Genomic DNA, 13,211 nt, shown 5'->3' with positions numbered 1-13,211 from the left:
ATTTCAGAATCTTCAATATTTACAGGCCTTTTCAGCACATACCCGATTTTTGGGATAAACTCCTGGGTTCGAATTTATTTCTATTAGATCATTTGATACTTAGAGGGGATCCCAATTTCTCAATCGGACACTCTGAGTCCTGGGGACACCGAGCACAGAGAGATCCTCTATCGGATTACTTCTCATCCACCTTGGATTCCCATCACCTGATAGACATCCCTATAGCTAAGATACAAGTTACCTGGAGAAATAATCGAACAGGGGTGAATGGCCTGTCCCGCAGACTTGATCGTTTCTTAGTCAAAGAGAATGTACTTGATTTGGGATTCTACATTAGACAATGGGTAGGATTGGGTGGAATCTCTGATCACTTACCTATTTATATGGAAATTGAAGGGGGCAGGGTTAAGCCCAAGGGACCTTTTAAATTCTGTTCTCCCTGGCTTAGGGAAGCATCATATGTCAGCATGGTTATTGATTTCTGGAAAGCAAACCCACTTGGGGCAGGGGGACACATCACAAATGGTTTTATTCACAATCTTGCAGAGCTGAAGAAGATGTCCAAATCTTGGGCACACAATAAAAGGACACAGGATGACCACTCCCTGAGACAGATAGAATCTGAGCTGACTGTATTTGATAATGAACAAGGCAGATTATACAGTTCAGATGAACATAAGGACAGGATTACATCCCTATACATAGCTAGAGGGAAAATCCTTAAGGATCGTGAAGAAGTCTGGAGATTGAGAAGTAGGGAAATTTGGATGCAAGATGGGGATGCAAACGCCAAATTCTTTCACAAATTTGCAAATGGAAGGAAAGTGATAAATACAATATGGCATCTTCAGAATGAACAAGGACAAGCTGCCAACACCTTTCCGCAATTGGCTTCGCTGGCAACCTCTCATTTCAAAAGAGTTTATAGTGCCCCTTGTGATGCAAATCTGGCAGACATCATATGAGTTGCACAACATTTTCCACGGTTTGTGGAGCAAGAGGAGGAAAGAGATCTGATTAGAAAGGTTACTCTGGGTGAGCTGGAGGCCACCTTGAAGTGGTTTAAAAGAGACAAGAGCCCTGGACCTGATGGATGGCCAATTGAGTTCTATTTGGCCTTTTTTGAAACCATAGGTGAAGATCTGCTAAGAGTCATTGAGGACACAAGGAACAGTGGAAATATAGTGGCATCCATCACCTCTAACTTCATTGCGCTCATTCCTAAATCCGATAACCCGTCCTCCTATGATGAATATTTCCCTATTTTTCTTTGCAATTGCATCTACACGATTATAGCAAAGATCATTGCCAACCGGATGAGGCCCATACTTTCCAAACACATCTCTCCGGAACAATTTGCCTTTCTCCAAGATCGACTGATTCATGAGGCTGTGGGCATTGCACAGGAAGTATTACATACCCTACATATCAAGAAATGAAAACGTATGATCCTTAAAGTTGATTTATCTAAGGCATTTGACAGAGTTAATTGGTTATACATTAGAATGCTATTAACCCACCTGGGTTTTCCCTTCATATATATCAAATGGATCATGAGTTGTATAACTAACATTCCCTTCAGTATCCTGATAAATGGAAGTGCATCCCCTTAAAAGGCACGAGCTTAGAATACTGGTACAGAAGAAGATCCATTGGCATAAGGAAGGGTTCGACAATATGGCAAAGTCTCAAGAAAGTTCACCCTTTCTTCTTGGAAAATCTAAGATGGAACCTATTCTCGGGATCTAGCATGCTAATTGGCTTTGATTCTATTTTAAATGGTCAGGATTTCTCTTTCCCTTCTCCGCTGGTACGCTTCCTTCATAGATTGGGATGCTTCTCGTGGGAAAAATTGATCAAAACTTGGTCAGATTCTATCCCAGTCTGGAAGGATGGGGAGGACCTGCACCTGCCACAAACGCTGCTCCCTCTCTAGATCTCTGTAAAAGAGAGACTTAATAGCCTGGGGATTTTTCGATTGGGATCCAGGGATTGTTTGATTTGGTCTCTTCCAAAAGCAAAACTGCCAGTGCGTGTAAAGGATATCTATGCAAAAATGATCTCTGCCCACGCTCGAAGTCTTGGTCTGCTTTTCCCTCCTTGCCTCTAGGAGGCAGGATGTCCTCTTAAAATGATTATATTTTCTTGGTTGGTATTTGGGAACAAGAATCTTACTTGGGAGGTCCTTCAAAGGAAAAACTAGCAGGGCCCAAGTAGATGTGCCATGTGCCACAACGCAGAGGAATCAAACCTACATATGTTTTTTCAATGTGCCTCGTCTCTCCATATCTGGTATGATCTATCTTTGTCTTTTGGTTTTCCTTACCTTATCTTTCCTTCTGTACAGGATGGTTTTAAGTGGTGGAGCGAGCAATGTCTATCCTGGAGATCTTTGTTTATCATTGCCTGTTGGTTCTTGTGGAAATGGAGAAACGCACAAATATTTCAAGAACCAAAGGAGCCTCTTAATTCAATTCTACAGCGCATTATGGCATGATATGACTCTTTTCATCGGGGCAATGTACAGTCAAAAAAAGTCTGCAAAAAGATGCTAGATATCTTTTCCTTTCAGACTCCTGCTGCGTTCTTTGATGGAGCTGAGCGCAACTATAGCTGTGGTTGCGGGGTCTTCGTCGTAATAAATGACAGCCTTCACTATTCAATATCTTGGCATGGCAGATTTGGCTCAAACTCTTTGGCGGAGGCTAGGGCTCTCACAGGGCTGCTCGCCTTTTGTGTCTTCTTATGCATCCAGTCTATTTCAATCTTCGGTGACTCGAAATCGCTTATTGATCATGTAAATGGCTTGGGCCTCCTAAACAGTCCACACCTCCTTGGACGACTAAGCCGTATCATGTTCTTTCGGAACTCAATAAACCAGATATCGTTTCAGCATATTCCCCGTTCCAGGAACACCCAGGCTGATATCCTCTCAAAGGATGGTCTTGGCATGCCGCCAGGTCTGTGCTCATTATCAGTCATGCATGAAGGAATCTCTTTCCTTATTCAGGATTTTAGTATCAATGGAATGTGACTCTTATCCATGGCAAGGCTTGCGAGCTCACTGAGCTTCAGTGCTATATGAATGTGTATTACCATGCATTACTTAGTCGTTTTGTTATTTCTGCAGCTGAATGTTTCTGTATCAAATCTGATAAGTAGATATGGGTATGTTTCTACTTTAGGTTTCGATGAACTGGAAAAATCTGTCCCTTTATATAGTATCTGTTTTTGGGCATCTCATTGCCCCCTAAAAAACGTTATGTATTGCAGATCTTTATATTTTCTTAATATAAATCCATGATAGTTTTTTCCTGTGAAAAAAAAAGTTTTAGGTTTAATTCTTGTGTTATCTTCTGACAAAGTGAAAAATTAAACATGATAGAAAATTTCATAGTAACAACTCACACTCCATGGCCAATTAATATCACCTGTGTTTTGAACTTTCCGGATCGGTTTGGAAATCTCGAGAAAAGCACACCAAAAATCTAAGAATTTTTTCCTAAATGTTGTGACAGAGATGTAAGTATCCCGATAAAAAAATTCTCCTTGTACTGCACATTGAATAGTTGTTGATAACTCATAGCCCATTCGCCTTATATCATACGTTGAAGATAAGACAAATAAGAAAAAGTAAATAAAAATGAAAAACAGATGAAAAAATATATATTTTATTTAATAAATAAAGGTTGAACTCGATCTTGATGGGAAAATAATCTTTATGTTATTTATTAAGTAGTTGTTGGAAGCCTTATAACATGGGGCGTAGAGAAATTTAGTAAGTAAAAAGAATATATAAATTCAAAAGCATAAATATAAAGTTAGGAAATTTTAAATTTTTATAGTTAAATTTATTAATAATTTTTAAACTTATATAAGTAATAAGGTTATTGTTAATTTCTAGTTTGAAAAAAAAAATTCTAAAAGTAATTTTAGAGAAAATAATTTTTTATTATAACATAGGTAGTGGCAAATATCAATTAGAAAAATAAAAAATATATACAGATTGATTTTTTTACTTGAAATATTGTTGAATTTAATTTTATATGGGTAAGTATGTTTTGAGATAATTTTGTTCCCCATTGAATGGTTATTGGAAACTTAACTAATATTTTTGTTTTACATGGAAAATTCAACCAATCTCTTTGTTTTACATCACATGATCTAGAGAAAATTAATAAGAAAAATAAAAATATATACGAACAAAGTTTATAAGAAGAAAATAAATATATAAAATAAAATAAAAGATTTTATTTTAAAACAATGTTAAATTCAGACAAAAATATAATTTAAAGAAAAAAAACTAATCTTTTTTCACCCATTCAATAAAACTCAAGTAACCCCTTAGGCTTTCAACATAGGCTATGGATAAGATTAATAAGACAAATAAAACTATATATCAATGAGGCTTTATTAAATCCATGACCTCTAAGTCATTTTCTCAATTTCAATGTATATTAATCGATTTCCTTTTATTTGATAATATTAATAGATTTATTTTTACACTATAAATGCCTGTGTTCGTTTGTTATGTTTTATAATAAAGATGAAAACATCATTATATAATGAGATTGTTTGTATGACAAGGGATCTCTCTATGCAAGGTTTTGACTTGTGGAGGAGAACATAATTTAACTTCTAAATTTGAGTATATAATTTCCCTGGAGAAAAAAAATGTTCTTAGCTCATAAATGGGTTGAAATGGCTGGAGTTGCATTGAGTATCCATTGTATTGACTTGTCAAGACCGGTGTGTTAGTCCTCTAGTTTTCATAGTGCCAAGCCACAAAGAACTTCGGTTATTACAATGAAGTTTAGTAGATGAGCCAAGGGGGCTTTATTGAATGCCATTGGTTCTTCCTTGTGTATAAGAGAGGGAGGAAATGCAAGGATTATACTAAGCACTGCTAAATTTGAGCTCCACTTCCTCACCACATCTTCTACCATATTTTAATTGAATCTTGACTTTGTTCCTTCTCTGAAGATCTTGAATTTGGAAGAGCACCCATCTTAGTGGCCTCTAGCACAATATGATAAATGAATACAACATAACAAATCTAATTGGCATGAAGCAAAGAATAAGAAGATAATGGCTAAGGAGAAAACTAAGAGACCCCACAATTTTCATACTCATAATCCTATTTGGATACACCCTAACCCACGAGGATTCATCTCCACCTAATTTGCATTCTATTAGTGACAGTGGCTTAGTCAGATCTAAATGTGACTTTGAAGAAGATGAAACAAAGTTTAGAGTTTTGGATAAGTGCATGAAATGGTCAATTTTGGAGCTTGGATGGCTTGTTTTAGAGCCAAGTTAAGAAGACTTTCCTTGTTCTAGGTAGATTCGCCAAATCTTGTTCCATTAAACTCATTCAAATTGCATTGAGTGCTTTGGACATCCCAATGCCAAAATTTCTTTTGTACTATTGCAACATCGCTCTTGATAATGGTGTTATTAACTATTATTATCTAACTAATCAACTAATCATTGTGAAATACTAATTCTATTTTTCTAACTATACCTAGTAAAAAAAAATCTTTTTAACGACATAGTTTCTAAGTATAAATCTCATGGTTCCATTTCTAATTATTTTTAATTTTATTTCAACCATAAATTGCAATAAAAAATCAATCTACGTCATAATCAATTGAAGAATAAATTCATCAATTTAATTGAAATAACTCAATCAATTATAAACAACATAATCTAAACAAAAGTTAGTAAAATACCTTTTAAATATTATGGCATCTCGCATTCTAGTTCCTTAGTAGTCTTCTAGCAATCCAACTTCTTAATAGCTTGTTGAATCGATCAAGTAATGCCTAGATGGAATTATTCCTCCTAAATAAATAACAAATTATCTAGCTATCTAGCTCTAGAAAACTTGGGTTTCCTAGCCCTCCATGCTCATGTATCTAAGAACAATAACACCAACTAGTACTAGTAACTTTATAGCATCTTCTAGAAACATTCCCACACTCTAGGTTCTAAAATTATGTTTTCCCTATTGATTGTCTCCAAAAGTATCCAACCCCCTATCCTTCTCCCAAAGCTCTCATTTATGCATTTTCTCCCACCAGATTCCTAGCATCTCAAGAAGAGTCCTAGGAAGGTCACAATATCATAAAATATTCCCTCGCTTATGCAACATTAATGATATTAACATTTCACTCAACAAGATAAAACCCAATTGAATCCATTCAATTTTGGGTAAGAAAACAAAATCCTATCTCCTACATAATGAAATTGGATTCTAAATAAAATGATGAAAATGAAAGAAAAATTAATCTAAATGAAGGTTAAATCGCAGACGTGAAAAGTTTACATTGTTATATCTATTATAAATCAACCATTGATAATATGAATTATCTCTCAATATGTAGGCATAAAAAGCCTTGAGGGTTAGCTCAATTGGTCGAGTCCCAGTCATTAAAGTACCTTTTCTATTGAGAGGCCATGGGTTCAATTCTCTCAATGCTCTAGAGCTCATGCACTATGGTTGAGTCAACATGAAGTGATCCCTTCAGGTGGATCTGTTACATGGACACAATGGTCACCGATCTTCGGGGTGCATATCAAACTAAAAACTAAACACCAAGTGGATCACATTCATGCCTACTCTAATTGAGATAACTACATGTATGACACAATGTCCTAACATTTTTCCACTTGTCATATATCTTGCAAGAGTGTAAGGAATAATTCATCAAACTTGTCATATATCTTGCAGGAGCATAAGGAAGAATTCATCAAACTGTGAGTTAACTGCTAAGAGTTGTGAAGTCCATAAATTCACAAGACCACTTGATGTTAAATCATTAACTTAACTCTCATTTAAACTGAATAGAAAAATAACTTTTGCATTGCTCAGTGAAGATAAGCATGGTAGTGTCAAGAAGTTAACCATGAAACCAAAAAGAGATTTATGACTTTAAAAAGAAATTTGCAATTAAATTTTCACAAAAAGCACCATAAAATTGTAGGCAACATAAATGTCAATATAGTCCTTTTAAAAAGTGATGTGCAACTAGGAAAAGCAAATGCGTAAGTATATGTCAACATTTTATGTTGTTGTGTTAGGCTTGTTCGGGTAAACATGACTTGGTCAAATTACTAATGATTTTAGGGATCCAAATTTGTAAGAACCTATAGTTTTCCATATAATATTTATATGAAATATAACCTATTTAACAACAAAAAAAAAATCCTGGCTAATTGGTTTTCCTTGACCACAGCGTTTCGTGATCCTAACATTAAATACCTTTGAACCTGAGAACACGTACATGTGCCTTATTTAATGTAATTAATTAACTAACTTTTTGTAATTGCCCACTCTTTACTGCTGCCTCTCCCGTAATCGTAACATGTTTGTCTTATTCACAACAACCTTGTTTATTACGAATCCTGAATGTTTCACACTCTGCAAAATAGATCACGATGTTATATTTGAACATTTATTTAACCATCTGCTTTAATTTTTCTTTGCCAAAGTGTCTGGCTTCATCTCCATGATCTCACAATTCCGCGCTAAACTTCTTTGTAGGTTGTGAATATAAAGTATGATTCGCTCACAACTAATTTATCTACTCTTAATTAATTTAATTATCTACATCAACTTGGGATACCTTCACTAAATAAAGTGTTTATAGAGATATATTTTGTGAATCCTAGTGGCTTCATTAAATCCAAAAAAATCATCTCAGACAATACAACGCGGTGTCCTCGGGCCATGTTTTGTTTCAACTGTCTTTCTAATGTTGTATCTTAATTCCATTTTTCGGAATGCATTATGTTCTGTTTGCATTTGTCTGTCCCCACCCTACCTCCAGTGCCTCACTTGTCTTCTTTCCAAATTATCTATCATTGACTATCCCGTTTCACAGTACTGTATGACAGTAATCACGAGAAAAAGCCATCCAAAATGCCTGTTAATTCATTCTTTGATTTTGCTTATTACCGCTCCCATTTAGAATTTCTTATACACATCATGTTTTATTTGCAGATGCTTTCTACCCCTACAATCCAAACCTCAACTACGACATATTCTAATATCTTATCTTATTCCCGTAATCTTGTTTATTAACATTACCGCCTACTTAACACTTTGCAAATGAAATACACTTTTCTCACAATGTTGTTACACTATAAATTTAGCGGTGAGTTTAAGTGGATTGCAGATTCTTCAAATATTCGGGAATCCAAGTGAATTGTAGATTCTCCAAATATTTGGGAATCCGATGGACATGGGCGCGGTCACCACGTCCATGTCCGTCGTATTCCCAAATATTCGGAGAATCTGCAATCGACTTAAGGATGACCTAAATTTAGTCATCACGCCCATGTCCATCGAATTCCCAAATATTCGAAAAATCTACAATCAACTTAAAAATAACCTAAATTTAGTCATCTGCTTCAACTGCTACAGGCCAAGATTCCAAGATTCCAGCTTCTTCTCCATGATCTGGTTCTCCTGGTCTGTCATGAATAGAAACAATGCCTTCCTCATAACCACCTTATATAATCTAAATTAATTTAATTACAATATTCACTGAATAAAGCGTCTACATAGATATTCCTTCCTTGCAATTTTACCCAATGGTACAAAAATTAATCTCATACAATCCCATACGATTACCATAGTCCATGATCTGTTTCTATATAATCTACGTTGCATGTACATTTCAATCCATCTGCTTCACATTTCTCGGAATACAATATGTTCTATTCACAATTCGTATTCAATCCCATCCTAGTAACTCGAAATCCTTGAATGGAATATTAAATGGCTTTATTCGTATTTGCAAATGATCTACCATTGACAACCAAACAGAGTATTCTAAGTTTTGTGATTATTGAACTTATTAGTCAAAGTGCTATGTACTTTCCACCATTAGTTTTACATCCGACATTACCTATAGGGGTTCATGTGAGATGTAATTTGAATTTAAGAGTTAATATGTTGTTTATTGGATGGTTCATGTGAGATGTAATTTGCATTTAAGAGTTAATATGATGTTTATTGGATAGGCAACAATGACAGCAAATAAGAAAATGAGGAAAAGTTTAAAGTCAGTTTCCTCAAATTTGTGATATGGCTACACATGCCAAATTTGTTAAAATAATTAATTACTCTCGCATGGAGAGTTATCTTAAATTAAAGAGTCAGTTCACTCAGTCAAGTTTAGTGAAGTTAAGTCAATTCAAGTTAAGTATTAATTTGGATAAAGTCAAATTTAGTGTGTGGTTGCATGTCAAGTTATTTTAGGCGAGTTGCTAGTCGGAAAAAGTTTAAATACCCTTCATCGGGTTCATTGTAATAATCAAGTTTGGTTGATCAATAGAAGAGCTGCAACTCCTGTTATTGTGTGTCAAATTTTATGTTTTCCTCTTCTATGCTTTTCCAACAAATTGGTATCAGAGCTGAGGAAGGATCACAAGATCCATGGTGCCTGCCAGCCAATGAGAAGAGGACCAAGAGTAGAAGGCCGACATTTTTTTTTAAAATTGCGTTGCAAAATTGTCGCACCGTTAAGGAATGACAAGTGTGTAGGTGGTGCAAAATCTGCACTTCGTTAGTAGATAAACTGCGCAAATATCGGGTTATGTGCGCAAATTGTGTGTGTCAAATTTTATGTTTTCCTCTTCTTTGCCTTTACAAAAAATACGAGTTGTGGCTCTTCTATTGATCACACAAAAATTGATTATTACAATGAACCCATGAAGGGTATTTAAACCTTTTTCGACTAGCGACTCGCCTAAAATAACTTGACATGCAACCACACACTAAATTTGACTTTATACAAATTAATACTTAACTCGACTTGACTCAACTTAACTCAGTTAACTGACTCTCTAATTTTAGATAACTCTCCATGCATGAGTAATTAGCTATTTTAACGCTCCCCCTTAATTATGACACTAAACTAGGACATGATTCATGACAGCTCAAACATGCCTGCTGGTCTATGTCTCAGGTAGGCTTACAACACCTAAGTTTCTTCTATGAAATTCAAACACATATTTTTCTAATGACTTAGTAAATATATCAGCCAATTGATCACTAGATTTACAAGGCTTCAAGTGAACTTCTCCATTGGTCACAAGTTCTCTAATAAAGCGATATCTAATATCAATATGTTTTCTCTTTTGATGAAACACACTATTATTGGATAGCGCTATCACTGAGGTGTTCTCATAATATATTATTGTTGATCCTTGTTGTTTATGCTTGAGTCCATCCAATACTCTTCTTAACCACACTGCTTGACATGTTGACGATGTTGCTACTACATATTTTTCTTCTGTTGATGATAGTGTCAAAATAGGTTGCTTCTTAGATGCCCATGTTATCACACCTGAACCAAGATGGAGCACATAACCGATAGTGCTCTTCCTATCATCCAAACTGCCCGCAAAATCATTATCTGTATATCCAATCAAATCCTTCGTCTTTGTGCTTGCATACATTATGCCACAATCTCTAGTCCCTGTTGTGTATCTCAGAATTCTTTTTCTTGCTCTCGAGTGTGTGTCTTTTGGAGTCTCCATAAATCTAGGAATCAAAATCACTCCTTGCATAATATTTGATCTTGTAGCTGTGAGATACATGAGGCTTCCAACCAATCTTTTGAATAGAGTTGGATTGACATCTGATCCTTCATCATCCTTGCTTAAATTTATACCCGTGGCAACTAGTGTAGGGATAGGTTTGCAATTCTCCATCCTGAATCTTTTCAGAAAATCTATAACATATTTATTTTGACAAATAAATATTCCTTTTTCATATTGCTGAACTTCTATGACAAGAGAATATTTCATGAGATCAAGATCTGTCATCTCAAATTCTTTCATCATGACTGCTTTAAATTCATCCAAAAATCAAAATCACCTGTATAAATCATGTCATCAACATATAAGAAAAAAACCAAAATTTGTCCATGCTAATTTACCTTTGTGTATAAGGTAGGCTCAATGCCGCTTCTGCAAAATCCATTCTTGATCATGTAGTTGTTGATTCTGCTATACCAAGCTCTTGTCACTTTCTTGAGTCCATAGAGCACTCCTTCAACTTCATAACCTAGAGGCTGCTGCACACAAATTTCTTCTTTAGAATTCCATTTAAGAAGGATGATTTCACATCCATATGATATACTTTCCACTCGTTCTGAGTTGCTGTGGCTAGAACTTCTCTTACAGTATCCAATCTGGCTACCAAAGCAAATGTTTCTCCAAAATCTATTCATGGTTGCTACGAAACCCTTTTGCTACAAGTCTTGCTTCAAATCTGTCAATTTCACCTTTCCCATTGAACTTTGTCTTGTACACCCATTTTGCACCAATGAGGTTTTTATCCTATGGCAAATCAACCAAATCCCATGCATCATTATTTTTAATAGCTTCAATTTCTTCATCCATGGCTTACACCCAATTTTCATCTTTGATTGCTTCTTTAAACGAAGAAGGTTGGAATGATAACAATGAAAAAATTGAACTAACATCCAAATCATCATAAATATCTTTCAAACTTCTCACATTTCTCTTACCATTTCTTGATTCATCACCTGATTGATTGCTAGGAGAATTCTGGTCTATTGATATGCTTGAAGATCCATGCTTCTAAAAAAATCTTGGAGTTATTTGTCTCCGTTTGGTGTCTTCACCTGTGATTCTTTCTTCTCCTTTTCTACTACATCACATTCTTCCATTAGTGACACTTGTGCATCAACTATTTTGTCTATATTACCATTCCACGAATCTTGTTCTTTGAACACAACATATTTGCTAATTATGGTCTTCTTGGTGACAGGGTTATATAATTTGTAAGCTTTTGTTGTCCTCTTAGAGTCTTGCTCATCTACTCCCAGATCTGCGACTGACTTCTTTTCTTGTGACATAACCTGTTACTACATGTCACCCCCCCTTGCACCAAATTATCTTATAATCGTTTCATCCATCGCTTGCTGAATGAAACTCAAAGTTAGGGCATCATTAAACATAGGAGGTCATAGTAGATCAACGCTATAGCAATCAACCTTGATTTCTTCTTTGTCTTCTGCTAGACTTCTTTGTTCGTCGACTGCGGCTCGAACCTATCTAAAATATAAAATCTATTCTGTAATCTCAAATGTATTGACCTTCTCTTCCAATTTGTTCGTGAGGCCATGATATAACTTATATTTGGGTGAAACCATACCATCTTTGATTTTTTATGTTGTTATGCATTTTTTTGGTGGGACCTTATTTTTTTTGTTTTTTGGTCCTCTGAGACCATATTTAGAGAAACATGTAATCTATGTTACATGAAACCTATCCCAAAAAAATCTGCCTACCTTGTGTTCCCACATTAAGGGGATTTAGGGATCTTAGGAAGCATCCCTTAACTATTGGGAATTTCATTGGGGTTATGGGGATTTCTCAGCCATTCCCAAGACGTTACAAGTTATTTCATGGACATTTTGGACAAATTTTAAGGATGTTTTTGGGCATATTTTAGAGATTTTTAGAGCATATTTTAAGGATATTTTGATCATATATCTTCAGTCTTGACAATCATAAGCATTTATAATCAGACAATATCATCATTTACCCCATTATTTTTCTATTGCACTAAATCTAAATATATTTTGCAGCTCATAACATGGGTTTTATATAATGGTCTTCAATTTAGGTTTTTGGTGATTTATATATAGTATGTTCAATGATAACATTACAAACAGCGAAGCTTCCATGGAAAACAACATGAAATGGAGCCTCTATGTCAAAAAACAGGAAATGGAGCATTCCAAAGGGTTGATCTTTGTGGTTATTGCTCTTTTTCTTCTCTTTTTTTTTTTTCATCTCAGCGTTTACTTATTGTACATGGATTTCCATGAATGATTACCGTTTCAACATGACATTTGCTACACCTGTACTTTTGTTAACCATACTAGTCCTGTTGAGTATTGAACTAAAAACCAGTAATTTTGGATGATTGATACGATTGAACAGGCCTATCTTCGGATTCCTATCTTCAAATCGATCCATGGTCAGTTCTCAAGGGATGGACCACTAAGCTATGTGTCAATGGTGATGCCAAAATTTGAATCATTTGGAAATCCACTGACTGATTACGGGAAGGAGCATTTTTTGTCACATGATGTGGAAGAAGAAGAGGATAATACTGAAAATCAACGGTTTGGTAAGGTGTTATGTGATTTATCATCTCGTTG

At 35.2% G+C, this 13,211-nt stretch overlaps 1 protein-coding gene across 1 annotated transcript; it reads left to right on the top strand.

Moving 5' to 3' along the window:
• Positions 1-383: 383 nt before the first annotated feature.
• On the top strand, positions 384-965 carry LOC149189752 (uncharacterized). The gene has a single exon (XM_089410328.1). It carries the CDS (start codon positions 384-386, stop codon positions 963-965), a length of 582 nt encoding a protein of 193 aa, XP_089266454.1.
• The last annotated feature ends 12,246 nt before the right edge of the window (positions 966-13,211 follow it).

The sequence above is a fragment of the Pinus tabuliformis genome, chromosome 3_1 (genome assembly GCF_031772625.1).
Source record: "Pinus tabuliformis cultivar Carrire ecotype Pingquan chromosome 3_1, CPIR1, whole genome shotgun sequence".
NCBI lineage: Eukaryota > Viridiplantae > Streptophyta > Pinopsida > Pinales > Pinaceae > Pinus > Pinus tabuliformis.
This window is presented reverse-complemented; position numbering and strand designations above follow the sequence as displayed.

Excerpts from the sequence above, each read along its gene's own strand:
- LOC149189752 (XM_089410328.1), top strand. The coding sequence starts at position 384 with ATGGAAATTGAAGGGGGCAGGGTTAAGCCCAAGGGACCTTTTAAATTC.